This window comes from Wasmannia auropunctata, unplaced genomic scaffold (assembly GCF_000956235.1).
Source record: "Wasmannia auropunctata unplaced genomic scaffold, wasmannia.A_1.0 LD335031.1, whole genome shotgun sequence".
Classification (NCBI taxonomy): Eukaryota; Metazoa; Arthropoda; class Insecta; order Hymenoptera; family Formicidae; genus Wasmannia; species Wasmannia auropunctata.
In genome coordinates this window covers 20,168-35,018 of record NW_012027859.1, presented here as the reverse complement: position 1 = coordinate 35,018, position 14,851 = coordinate 20,168, and the positions used below count along the sequence as shown (strand labels likewise).

At 31.8% G+C, this 14,851-nt stretch overlaps 1 protein-coding gene across 1 annotated transcript in view; it reads right to left on the bottom strand.

Annotated features, from left to right (window-relative positions):
• The window catches only part of LOC105457822 (multidrug resistance-associated protein 4-like), a gene marked incomplete at its 3' end in the record, with an annotated part of 21,931 nt that extends 7,086 nt beyond the window's left edge, over positions 1-14,845 (bottom strand). Inside the window, exons 1-13 of the mRNA XM_011702709.1 lie at positions 14,791-14,845; positions 14,315-14,480; positions 13,489-13,719; positions 13,049-13,180; positions 12,548-12,739; positions 11,772-12,080; positions 11,103-11,642; positions 10,480-10,785; positions 9,724-9,918; positions 8,846-9,338; positions 7,938-8,168; positions 7,527-7,766; positions 6,634-6,896 (exon numbers count right to left, since the gene is read on the bottom strand). Coding sequence (XP_011701011.1) covers positions 6,634-6,896; positions 7,527-7,766; positions 7,938-8,168; positions 8,846-9,338; positions 9,724-9,918; positions 10,480-10,785; positions 11,103-11,642; positions 11,772-12,080; positions 12,548-12,739; positions 13,049-13,180; positions 13,489-13,719; positions 14,315-14,434 — 3,252 coding nt within the window. The remainder of the gene's footprint in view (positions 1-6,633; positions 6,897-7,526; positions 7,767-7,937; positions 8,169-8,845; positions 9,339-9,723; positions 9,919-10,479; positions 10,786-11,102; positions 11,643-11,771; positions 12,081-12,547; positions 12,740-13,048; positions 13,181-13,488; positions 13,720-14,314; positions 14,481-14,790) is intronic.
• Between the last annotated feature and the right edge of the window lie 6 nt (positions 14,846-14,851).

The following is a 14,851-nucleotide window of genomic DNA, read 5'->3' as shown; positions in this document are numbered from 1 at the left end:
TTGTTGGAAAGTTAAAAATAATAAGCATTGCTACAAAACGTTTTGATATACTAGCAATATCATTTTGACTTTCTAACATGATTATTTTGATTATTGAATAAAAATTATTTTCAGATCTGGATCTAGCAAAATTGTTCTTTCCGTGTATTATGTTCTGTATATATTCAGTAGAGACATTTATTTCATTCTAGAGAAGTTCTTTTTTCTCTTGCGAAAAACTTGGATCAACGCATGGGACTCGCAAATTAATCCGCAAAGTTACCTTCCGGTAGAGAAGGGAGCTGCAGGCGATGCGTATTCTCATGCCAATCTGCAGCGACAGCATCATCGTATGGTTCATCAACATAACGGAGATGACACTGCAAACGACCATGAGAACGACGTAGATCAGCACTTCGTTCATCATTATCTTGTATTTTGAGGTGGAATCTCTGGCGAAGTAGTCGATGATCCAACCTTGAAGGATTGGCATTATCACGCGTATTACACCGCACTGAAAGCAGAAATGTTGAAATTTAACGATGCCACGGGTTTGAATTTAATAAAGCTGAGAGAGAGAGAGAAAGAGAGAGAGAGAAAGAAATTATACAATGTGTTAAATGAACAACAAGCCGAATCAGATATCTTACTATATATAAACGTCTTTAATATAATCAATTACATTAAAGACTATACAATAAATTCGAAGAAAAGGTAGGTAATAAAGCGCGGGTTTACGTCCGCGTAATAATATTATAATAAAAGTTTACTGAATTCAAGTGACTTTTATAACAACGTATTTTAATTTTTAAAAATAACATCTTTTTTACATTATTATCTTTACCCTTAATTTTTAAAAATTCAAATGTATTGTTATAAAGCGCACTTAAAACTGTGAAATTTTTATTTAACTCTTTTCTCTCATATTTTTGACAGTTTAAATATTCACTCGAAAAGAAAAAACTGATTTTCTTTAATGAATAATTTTATCCTCTTATAGAAAACTTATAGAAAAATACGTGTCTTATTTCTTTTTGTCTATATTTTAATATATTCATTATTAAAATTGAAGGGATATACTTAATTGTGTTCTTTTGTTGGATTAACAATTTTTTTTTCTTTATTATTAGCTGAATCTACCAAGAGATTAACTAAAAAAACAAATTTTTCTGTTGTTCCTCTTCGTAGAATTATCTTTCAATGTTTCTTTTTAACATGAACACTTGATTTAAATATCGTAAATATCAATGAGTATTATCTCATTATTAGTAAGTATATATCATGATAACTCTTCTCTCGGAGTATCGTTATACTTCGATAAAGGCGAAGATTCCGATTGTGAGATATGGTAACCAAAAGGCTTTGAAGATCGCCTTATATAATTTCGGACGGGCGTTCTTCTTGAGCGGCACCTTCTGCCCGTCTTTACCCACGATGTATTTCAGTTTATCTAACTCACGGTTCCAGTACCTAATTAAAAGAAATGCATAAAGACTTTATTAGAAAAGCGGAGAGACTGATTTACTATTTAAATGCGACGAATTTTACTCTTTTGCCATGTTTCACTGCATTTTTATTTTCTAGAATAATGTAAAATAACTTTACCGCAAAAAAGAATAAATATCAAAATTTTAGATTTTATATATCTATATTTATATTATTATATATATCTATAATATAAATTGCACTTGTATTTTGAAAATAATTATTAAGATTTTTTTATTATTCCGAGAACAGTAAAAGTGAGAGTCACACGGGTTACAATAATGTTATAGTTATTTGTGTTATCATTAATGTATGTTAATTTGTTATCAACGTTGGCGATACTTACTTCTCGAGATGGTCAGTCAGTTTTTCGGATTCGTTTGCTTTAATTGGTCTATAAATATCAGATATTTCCAAATCACGCTTGGAGCCTGTTATAAATAAGTCTCGCATCCACCTGTGCAAATCGCAAATAATTGGTATATACTTCTTATTCAACACCGACATCATTTCTTGATAATACTTAACTCTAATAAAAATAACTCGTTTTTATGAACAATCATTGCGAATTTGATCAGAAGACAAGCAATACTTTTGCCTTCTATCAATAAATCGAAAAAGCTACAAATTTATTGTTTTTAAAAAATATATATTATATGGAGCGAATGCGGTTGGACGAACTAGTGGGTCCGTTGTACACACAAATCGATGTAAAGATGTGTGTGTTTAATATAAATACAAAAAAGGATTAAACCATAAAATTCTTAATAGCATTATTTGGTAAATAATGTATTAGGTATCACTTAATAGGCAGTTATTTCACTTTTGCATTGAGATTAAAACAGTGTACAGAGGCGTTGATGTACATGGAGCGCGCACTAATGCATTCAATTGAATTCGTTATTAGTCTTTAAGGTCAATTTCCTATTATTAACTAAAAAATGTTAATTTTTGAGGTTGTATTATATTACACCACATTATATAAATTTTCCTAAACTGACTCATTATCAGGCATATAAGTAGCTGACATTTTCCATTCTGCGTAGATCATCGATAAAAAAAGTTAGCGCGGCACGGAACATCTTAATTATATTTATAGCAAATAGTGATATGTAGAAGAAAAATATATAGCAAATTGATATGTAGAAAAAAAAAGATAAAAGTTATGACTCAACATAAATTGAACGTAAGAAAATTGTAGCGCTACTTGTATATCGTGTTAATTGTACTCATTATGGCAAACGGTAGTTGATACGCAGAAAACAAAGATAAAGGCATAATTTAACGTAAATTAAACGTCGATCTTTTGAATAGCAAGAAAAAATTTACAAAATGCTTTTCTATTTTTTTTATTGTTAAGTATAATAGAGAAGTATGATATAAAACGTAAAATATTTTATAAGATAAAAAGTCGCTGACGCAATACAAGTGAAAATATTTTTATTTTAGGGAATAGAAAATTTTATCTTCAAAGTATGAAGGTCTTCTCTTTAAAAACAAAAAAAATACAATTTCGCATCCAAGAATAAAATTCTTCTTTCTTGAAGAAAGTTTTTTTTTAAGGAAAAAAATGTCCGTCTTATTGAAATTCTTCTTTTATTGTAGCAATTAAAATTGTTATTTTAAGGAACAAAGCTATTTCGTTCTTTCTTTCCTTCACTAAGTGCATTCTCAGACAAAAGTCTTAACAAACCAGAAGAATAGAACACTGAAGATATTCGCGGTCTCTCTAGGGTTTTGCTTCATGTCGTTCGTGTTCTTATCCATGTTGTTATATGGTCTCACAAAATATTACGACATTTAAAACTAAAACAGATAAAAATAAAAACGGTTGACATTTTTATTTCCCTTTTTTCTTTCTCTTTTTCTGCTGTTTTTTTCTTATTTATTAATTTTTGTTACATACCTGTTTCTCGAGGCGCGCTTTCCAATATTCTGTCCTTTACTGAATCACCAGTAATGTTTCGCTGTTTTTCATATCGGTTTTAAACGTTACTGATAATGTACAATATATATTATGTAACGTATGTGACATTAACAATAACTGTGCTGTATATTGTATATACGAATGTAGCTATGCATTTCTTGTTTCTGTTGTTTCTCTTTTCATGTACAGCATTCCACATACTCCTTTTCACTTAATAAATTCTTTGTTTCTCTCATCAGCTTGATTTTTATAATAAAATTTGTTTGTAGCTAAAGCTAGCTATCTTAACAATTTTAAAATAATAACTATATAAATAATTATTTTAATATTATCTCTCTCTCTCTTTCTCTTTCTCTCTTTTATAAATTGGTCCTTTACGACTAAAGATAATGCAATCTCTATTTTATGTAAACATTCGAGAGCGAATTGTTTATGGCAATCTCACTGCTCCATTTGTATACATTTCCTTGGCAGAAATACTGCTAGATGGTAACAATTTGCTATTATTTTCTGAGAAATGGTGATCGAAAACAATCTAATATTCTTTGGATGTTTGGTACAGAAAGCAGACGCACAGTTCCCGCACCATGATCTCACTGCACATAATTAATTCTAATAGTAATATCATTATTTTAATCAATATTTAAAAATTCTAACTTGACGATGTACACGAGATAAATCATTTGTAACTGCAACTATTAGTAATTTACTTTCTAATCAGTTAGAAAAAATGTTTAGAGAATGAATTCTTTATCAACAATTTGACACAAAATAACAGTTTATTTAAAACTTACATACTCAATAATTTTATTATATTTAATTGTAAATTTTAATGCTTTTATTACGTCGTAATGTGATATTAATAATATTATTATCGTATTATAATTAATTCTTAAAATATTTAAGACTGACTTTTAAAATTAGCAATGCACCGAAAATGAATAAATTTTTTTGGTAGTAGCATTGCTATTGCAAAGTGCGAAAGAGAAAATAATATATAGAGTTAATAGATAAAGAGAAGATAAAACAATCAAATTACTTTCACAGTAATAAAGTAATAAATTAATAAGGGATTAGAAAATTTAACAATAATTAACAAAAAAAATCGTGGTTATAGTTTATTTATATTTATATGTTAATATGAAAAAATATATTTCAAACTTTATATATGTGTATAATATATAAAACTTTAGATATATTTTCTTTGTAAGACTTTTTTCGTAGGAGAATCTACAAAGTGGATTGTTCTGTGATAGCGATGCTGCTCTCGATATTTTGTGATAAATTTATTTCATGATAATGGTTATTGTTCTTGCAAGCATTCTTCGCTTGTTGCAAAAGACTTTGCGCCATTTGATTGCCTGTTTTCTTCACCATTTGTGAAAAATAGCCGTTTGGTTTGTCTTGTAGCAGTTCATATGGGCAACCAAATTCCTGTTGGCGTAAGAATTCTGATCATCAAATGCATGTATACACAAATAAAAATAACATCCTGAGATAATTACGAGATTTCTGAAAATACTTGGCTATTCTTCGGTCATATAACACTATTTTATTTTTAAGAAAAAATACACATTATTTAATAGAATATTAATTAAAAAAAAATCATGTCATAAATTATAAAGAACATTGAAAGTTTCAAAATTTTTTGATGTTTTTTTATAACAAATTTATAAATTTGATTATACTTTGACTTCTTCGGAATTTTAATTGTAAAACATTGAATATCCATTTTATGAGCATGAGATTGATCGACTCCCTTTATCTTTATTTAGATATTTTAAAGATTTAAGTAACTATGCCATTAATTAAAATCATATCATAAATAAATTTTCTAGATAGTTACACAGAAAATTAAATTTTTCAAGTGTCTTTCCTAAAACCAACATTTTTCCTAACACATTCACTCATTAAGATGAAATACTTACAACGATAGACCCGTTCTCCATCACGATAATTCGATCACTGTCTATAATAGTATTCAAACGATGTGCTATTGTGATGACGGTGCATTCTTTAAAATTCTTTCTAATTGTTTTCTGAATTAAGGCATCGGTACTAGAAACAGAAATACAAATTTAGTGTAAATTTGCAACTATGTTAAATTTAGAAATTGTGCATTTATGATAGGGTTTCACAAATAGAAATGTTGTTAAAATATGTTGCGAGTGTCCACGAGGGAAGAAGAGAAACACAAAGATACAATTTCGTAGTAAAGTGATATATATTATAGCCTTATATGCATGAGGTGCAACGCGGGATATACAGAAAGAACTTCAGGTTTACAGAGACTACACAGGAATGAAACCGAAAACGGTGCTCCGGTATTTTGCTCCGTTGCTCGCGCGAACTCCGATCACGTGGGTACACGCTCGCGATCATCGCGACTCAATATTCGCAGCGCTCTCGCGCACAGCGCTCTACATCCGTGACAAAGGCGCGAAACATGCATTGCTATATTACAACAAGAAATCACAGATCTTTGTCGAAAATTTGATCCAATCAAATAAAAAGAGGCATTCTCTTTTTTTTTAATTTTGGATATATTACAATATAAATATATATTGTAGTTTATCATACTGTGGAGATATCAAATAATGCAGAAAATCAAGAATTTTTAAATTGTTAATACGATTAATTTAATCTTGTTCACTAACCATCAATTAATCATACTAGACTTTATCAAAAAACATTTAAACACAATCCTACTGCCAAAGAATCATCGAAACTCACTGCGAATCAATGTTGGCCGTGGCCTCATCAAGAACGAGCAAACGATTGTTTCTTAAAATTGTCCTAGCCAGACATATAAGCTGTCTCTGGCCAACGCTGAAGTTGTGACCATACGAGACATTGTGATCCAGCGTGACGTCGTTCAGTTCGACCTGTCGCAGCACTTCCCACAGTTTCATATCGTCATATTGATTAAACGGATCCAGATTATAACGCAGACTCTCGGAGAAGAGCACCGGTTCCTGCGGTATAATAGAGATCTTGCAGCGCAGTTCGCTCAAGCCTACTGTGCTTGTGTCTCGACCGTCGAGTCTGATCTCGCCCTTCAAACCTTCATTGAACAGGCGGAAGAACGCCGAGATCAACGAAGATTTGCCGGCGCCAGTTCGTCCCACTACGCCAACTTTCCAGCCAGGCTCAATGGATATGTTCAGATTCTGCAAAGCGCGACAAAGTGATAAAACTCAAGATAAAGAACAAGAGATATTTATAAGAATTGTTCGAATTACCTTCAAAACCAGTGGATCATCTTTGCGATACTTCATATTGACGTTCTTTAATATCAATTGTCCTTGGGACGGCCACGTGGGCGGCGGTGGATTGTCCGAGATAACGGGTTCTTCCTTTGGAAGATTCGTATACTGGAGAATCCTTTCCACGGAGGTCATTAGCGTCATCGCCTCAACGGACACTCTTATGCCGTACTGCAAGGAACCGAGGAGGAGCAACGATTGCGATATAGCTAGACCCGATTTGTTACCATCTATGCTATCTGCAGCATGAAGATCAACAAAGAAACGTGCAATAATTTGTATATTTTCGAGATTATCTAAATATTTTCAAAATGATGATTATACGTAAAAATAAGAGCAAATGTATAATGAAGTTTAAAAATCGAAAGATTATTTGATTAATAATTTTTGGTAATTAACCTACTAATTATATTAGAGCTTTTTAATCTTTATAAAATCCCTAGAAAACATTTAATCTTTAATAATTAAGAAATTTTACGAAATTAAATTGAAAAATATTACCTCAGGATATTCTGGCTGAGGTAATATTTTTCGCAACAAATAATTCTTTATATCACATCGTGGGGAAGAGGCGATTTTATTAGATGCCGATGAGCATTAGTATTTATTAAATTGATTGAATAATGTGATATTACTATTATGTTTTAAATAACAGCTACATTATGACCGAAAGTAACGGCGCGCAATTCAAGGAACTAGAATATGTGTGTAAAATTCACACAGAAAATATCAGAGAGCAACAAGGTCTTGCTTTTACCGTTTCTCGGTTCTCTTTCAATTTAATTTCGTTTGAATACACGATTGGATATATATATATATATATATATATATATATATGTATAAAGAAATTTTAATTAATTATAATTTACCATTTTTATTTATAAATATTAGAAAGAAGCAAAGGCAGGCAAGGAACAAGCACATGATTAGGTCTCCAAAGATAGAGAAGGCCGCTGAACATGTTAGAAAGAGGTACCACGTGCCGCTGTGATGATCTTGCAACACATCGAACTGTTTTCGCATCATCTTCGCGATTTCATTTCCGCTGCTTCTGATCGTCGGCAGACCGTTTAGCGTCTCGTTCACGTGCGAGAATATTGGGCTTTTCACTGAAAACGCAAACACAAATTCGAAAACATTAGGAATTTATAGATTCTACATTTTGTAAGAAGAGTATTTACAATAATAGGCTAAATTCGATAGCAAAAGTCAAACAGTTAGGAAATTTAGAAGCCTGAGATGCTTTTTTCTGATAAACTGTTACTCGTTTCAATACTTACTTACACCTTCGAGACGTTTGACGTCCTGAACGACTTTTAGGTAGAACTTCGTTGCAAAGAAAAGTAAGACAATCAGAATTACTATTATTATCAGCATCCATTGATTAATTATCACCTCTATAATCATTACACCGCAAACAATAAAAAATATCTGGATTGCTTCTAACATAGTTTTAGGCAACAATTCGTCTAAGATGCCCACTTCCTTTGAAAATCTGTTTAAAATTCTCCCTAAAATATAAAAATTGCTAAATTTAAGCAAAATTCAATAAAAATCCAGAACTTAAATTTCAAAGATCGGAATCGCGATGTAAAATGACATTACTACTTACATTTCTATAATTTATAGCTTGATGATTAATATTGTAAATATGCGAATGAATTTATGATAATTCATGAATTTATAATAAAGCAGCTTTATGAATAGCGAACAATAAGGAAATAAATACCTCTTGATAATATCGCGATTTGACTTGAAAAATGTTAACTTTCTGCTTCTGATTTCAAAATTTCGTAAACTCTGGAAAGTAATTCTCATAATATTTTTAAAAATTTACTTCATTTTAGAAAAATTTTAGAAAAAATATCTTTTTTCTTTATATATTTAATTCTAAAATTATATAATGAGAAATCTCTAAAAAATCTTGCAGTATTTCAGAATTCATATTTATAAAAAATTTTAGAAAAACTGTAGAAAATTTGGCACTTTTAAATAATCAAAGTGAAAAATTTCAATTTTTATAAAAAATTTGAGAAATTCTTTAAAAAGTTCAATAAATGTACAAAGATTTTTAAAAATTTCGAAATAAAATATTAAAAATTTAAGATAAATTTTCACTAATGTGTTCCTCCAAACCTTTTACAAATACGATTTCATTATCTATCAGGATTTTGTGATTGCTGCTTACCGGAAGGATTGGTGTGGAAAAAAGACATGCACGCCTGCAACAGATTGGAAAACATGGTGTTGTGAAGATTGCGACTTGAGTTCATGCAGACCATCATGAAGAAGAAGCATCGGAACAGCGTGGTGGTAGTGCAGACAATGATGGAGAATGTATATACATATATGGCATCCGCAGTGCTGAGCAGGCCGTTCGAATTTAACGTAAAGATGGATCCAAGGAAGCTGTCGTTGTACATGTGCGCGAACCGTTTGGCGTCACTTGTGTTTTCAATACGCCTGACATCCTCCAAGGTGGTCCAGTATGAAATCCAATAATCATTACCGGTAATAGCAACCTGACTGATAATAAATATCAGCAGCAGCATAAAGAGGGTGAAGTAATTGCCGCCATAATACATATACTCTTTATATACCCTGCCAGACATTCGGCCGTGTGCTGTCATCTCAGCTTCCGGCCTATTTTCCACATAATCTGAATTATCAATGTCCGAGTACTATAATAAAAGAATAATCTAATTGTTTGATTGTGCCTCCAATTAAATTTAGTCGCGTTATAATTATTAAGAACATTAATACAGCAATGTTAAAGAAATCAATAGACATTTTGAAACAACTTATTTTATTTTGTAATCGTATTTTTGAATTCTTTTTACTTTGTATTATTAGTTGCTAATTAGTGAAATTATGATAAATATTTTTAATAAGGATTAAAATTAGTAAAACTATGTTAAATATTTTTAATGTGAATATGTTGTACAGATGTCTTTTTTCAATTATTTTGTCGTATTACGAGTCTATCTTTATTCGATAAGGATGACATGTAAAATATTTTGGCTTCTACGTTTTTTCATAATTGACAAGTGATCAAGATAATCGTACAGTAGAACTTGCAATCGATGTTTCCGAGTTTCGTCTCGTTGTGATTTTCCCCAAAGACATTTGCGAGGTTCTTCTTAATTCCTTTTCCTTTTTTTGCGCTTCAATTTTTTCATGACTCAAATTGTCCATCATTCTAATGAAATCAGTATTTGACTGTACTAATGCGTTATAGCTTCCTTGCATCTTTACAAAACCCTTGAGGAGCAAAATCAAAATATTTAATTTAAAGGATATACATATATATAGTTCACAAGGATTTTTTAATTAATTATAATTACATATAAATTTTTAAATGTTTGAATTTGAAAGTTTATGTATGAATTTTAAAACTTTCTATTATTTTTTATTAAAAGATCTTATTAGTGTTAATGTTAATTTTGCTTACACACACACACACACACACACTTAGAATTACTATTTATTTTTTAATATTATAATTATATTGTTTGATGTAATAATGTAAAAGTATTATTTACGTATGTCTTGTTAGTAACAATATGAAGAGAAAAAATTAATGATCATTCATAAAGGCTATACTAAAGTCTTCATTTTTGTAATAATTTGAAAGAATCGGACTTGAAATTAGATATGAAAAGAAAAAGATTTGAAGTTGAAATTTTAAATGTACGAATGTTATACAGAAGTTCTAAAAAACAATCTTTAAATTTAGAATATTAGTAGATATTCTGGAAAATCATATAAACAGAAAATAATATTCGATTTAAGAGGAATTAAAGAATATTTTATGCAATTCACTCGATCCAACACGACGATGTGATCCGCTTGTTTAAGAAATTGCAACTGATGAGTGACGAGTATTCTTGTCTTGCCATGGAGATACTCGGTAATGCACTTCCAGTAGAGATGCCTTGCGACGTGAGTATCAACCGCACTTAAAGGATCGTCCAGCAAATAAATATCTGCCTGCCTATAAACTGCTCTCGCGAGATTGATTCGGGCTCTTTGACCTCCAGATAATGACACACCCCTATCGCCCACCAACGTCATGTCTCCTTGTGGAAACTGCCGAAAATCCTTCGTTAAAGCGCACACATTAGCTACCTGAAAAGTTTGCCAATCAATCAAAAAGTGAGAAACATTAGAAAATGCTAAAAAGTTTGAAATTAAGAAATATTAAAGATTTCTCTTTTAGATAAAATCAAGCATATTAAAAATTCGGAAATGTTTATAGTATTCGAAAAATATCTTTTTTATTGGCAATCAATTAAAAAGTCGTAATTTATGTCTATGATTGATGCAAACATTTGAAGAATCTGAGAAACTTATGCATCCGAGAAGTTATTTATATTGACGTGAAATAGCAAAGATACATATGTATAGTACCTGCAGCAATTTTTACTTTAAACCACGACAACTACCTGCTTGTATCTGGCCTTGTCGTAAGGCTGGCCAAACAATATATTTTCTCTCACAGTATCACCGAAGAGCCAGGGTTCTTGACTAGCATAAGAGATGCGCAAATTCGGTTTGCTCGTAGAGTAATCATTGGACAAGTTGCCTTCACAGTTATATTTGGAGGAGCCTGGGGTGAGGATCACGGAACCGGCGCCAGGATCCAGCTCCTTTAGCAGCAGATGTAGCACGGACGATTTGCCGGAGCCCACGGCGCCGACCATAGCGCATAACTGACCTGGCTTGATGGTCAGATTAATGTTGAACAAAGTCGGTGGCAATTGGCCACTGACCCAATTGGCGCAAACGCGCTGAAGCTCCACGCGGACCGGAAGGGTAAATAATCCCTGAGACTCGGAAAGCTCAATACTTTCATTTTCCGAGGTGTACTTGTCCGTTTGTTTCTCCTCATTAGTTGTGTCTTCGTTTGGTTTCTGAGATTTAGACTGTAATTGCGGCGTCTTTTCCAATTGTCTCATATTTACTTCGTCCATCAGCAGAAAGTCCTGTATATGAAGTTAAGCACTTTAATAGTAATACATGATAGCAGAAATATCGGAGACGCATTGTAAGATTATAAATTTAATAAGAATTTGTTGTGAAAGTAATTTGAAAGCAACAGTGACAGCATATACCTCCAATCGATTCAAAGACACGATCGTTTCGCCCAGTATTACCAGCGCATGCGGAAAGAACAACGTGGAGGAGAAGTGAAGTATGTCGATGTATGTTAAGATTTCGTAAGTCACATCGGCAGTTAGAGCATTCCCCGTTAGGACGAACATTATTAGAGTGAAGTAGAGGCTCAGTCGGTCGATGAAAAATAGTATGGCCAAATTCGCGGCGTGCACATATGATGAAAGTTTGATCTTTTTGATTTCCATCCCTCTGATCATCGACACAATCTTGCTGAATGATTTCTCCCAGGCATACATCTTTATTACCTGAACAGAGAGTCATTATATTATAAAATTTGTTTTATAAAATTGTTTTCTTGTAGAATTTGACATTTTGACATTTCGTTAGTGTTTTCTAATCTGGATCATCCAAAATTAAAATTAAGTTCAATAACCGCGCTCGTGTATGCAACGCAAAAAAATATAAGAATAAAGAGGCCAAGAAACGAGCACACACGATAAATTGGATGTCTAAAATTTACAACTTTAATAACGCCATTACATAAAAAACCTAGATCGTTTTGCACTACATATAGAGTCATCTTCAGTTAGTAAAACCGCGAAATAAATCACGCAACAAAATAAGAAAAAGAAAAAGAAGCCTACGTCTTTACAGTCTAGACTAACTTATGCAGAGTTGTAAAATGTATGCATGTAAATTGATATAAATGTACTTTTTATGAAGAGCACTACTATCTAAAGTTAAAATAGCTAATCAAATATCCCGGGGATACCTGTATCCCAGCTACGAGTTCGCTCATCAGCTGCACTCTTCGGTCGACCAATGGCGCGATCATGGCTCTGATTTTGCGGCTCAGTAAACTGAAGCTTCCTTGTACTATTACGGGAATGATTAACATCGGTCCGATACCGGCAAGAGTCGAAAGACCGATCTTTTGCCACATTATGGTTCCTATGATCATCGTCTGCAAATAGAAAAAAATCCCGCCATCTTCAACAACTATTTTTTCAAAAGCAACAGCAAAATAAGAAAAATAAAAAGAGCCTACGTCTTTACAGTTTAGACTAACTTACGGAGTTGTAAAATGCATACAAATTGATTGTATACTTGTACTTTTTATGAAGAATACTACTACTATTAATAGATATACTTATGAATCAACTATAAAAGAAATAATTAATTTAAACGATTTTAGTTAAATAAAGGCTATGATTGAGATGCTATTTAATCATTTCGGAATGACACAAATATTTTCCATCAAATAAAGAATTACCTGAATAGGCATGATCCATATAAAATTCAAGTGCTTCATTAATAGATCGAAACGGGTGACGTCATTGCTGAGGAGATTCATGATCTGTCCGGTACCGATTTGATTCAAAGACGCTCTGTTCAACCGTAATAACTGCAACAGTTAAAAAAAGTTATCGATACTACTAATTAAAAAAAGAGAAACATTTATTTGATAAACAATGTTTTTTGTGTTTGATTTCTATTGTATTTTTCCCACAGTGTCTTTCCCCTAAATATCATTATGCAGCTTCCTTGTCATATCATAGAGATTTCCTTCGAATTTCTTGTTTGAACAGGACATCGCGAGGATTTTAATTAAAGCACACATAGTGTTCCTTTTTTGACTAGAAAAAAGCTCTTTTTTTATAGGAAGGAACTTGGATCAACGAATGGGACTTGCAAATTAATCCGCAATGTTACCTTCCGGTACAGGAGGGAGCTGCAGGCGATGCGTATCCTCATGCCGATCTGCAGCGACAGCATTATCGCATGGTGCATCAATAAAATAGAGATGACATTGCAGATGATCATGATGACAACGTAGAGTAGCACGTCGTTTATTTTTGTCTTGTTCTTCGTGATGGAAACTTTAGCGAAGTAGTTGATGATCCAACCTTGAAAGATCGGTACTCCTACGCGTATTACGCTGCACTGGAAGCAGAAACATAATGAAATTTAATAAGTAAGCTCCAATGGACTTACGAATTTAATGAATCTAACAATGGTCGGATCCGATTTTGATTGGCTTTGGATATGTTGCAGAATATATTTAAATACAAGATACATATATATTTCTTTATCTTGTTTCATGGTTTAGTGATTGAAATTAATAGATGGAGATAGGGGTAGGTACATTAAAAAGTTTGACGTTTTCGAAAAACGTGTATAAATCGTTATAAAGAGCGTTATAAAGAAAGAGTAAAAAATTATAAAGCTATTGTATATGCTATTCAATAATATAAAATAAAATTATTATACATAAAACATTTTTTCATTTACCTCAGTTTTGAAGATATTCGCTGAAAATGAAAAAAAATTTATTTTCGAAGGATTGTTCCAGTCTCTAAACCTTGACATATTTATATATGTAAGCAAATAATAGAAAGCATGTCTAATAGTTTTTTATAATCTGCCACGTATCCAAAGTCCATCAAGATCAGTGAAGAATTAACATCTGATCGTTTCCTTGGTAAGTATTGTAAATTTAGTATATATCTAATATCAGAGTCCTTACTCAAAGATATACCTGAATAAATGAGTAGATTCCGATTATGAAATATGGCAACCAAAAGGCGTTACAGATAGCTTTGTATAATCTCGGACGGACGTTATTTTTCAACGGCACTCTCCAGCCGTCTTTGCTCATGACGTATTCTGGGTTCTTCAGTTTGTCGAGCTCTCGATTCCAGTACCTGAATAAAAAAAAATGCGTTAAAACTCTAGAAAAGCGTGGAAATTGATGCATTGTTAAGTTTTATTAACTTTACTTTCTCTGTGTTTTGCAACATTGAAACTTTAAAATTATGTAACATAAAATAATGATACCGCAGAATAAGGTAGATAAAATCAAAATTAAATTATAATATAAATTGTACTTGTTATTTTTAAAGATTAGTTAATTCTGTACAGCGAAAGTGAGAGCTATAATTTTTACAAGCATCATTTTATTATAATATGTTAAGGTACACGGTTTCATTTATTATCAATGCTGACGATACTTACTTCTCGAGGTGATCAGTCAGTTTTTCTGATTCGTCTGCTTTAATTGGTCGATAAATGTCAG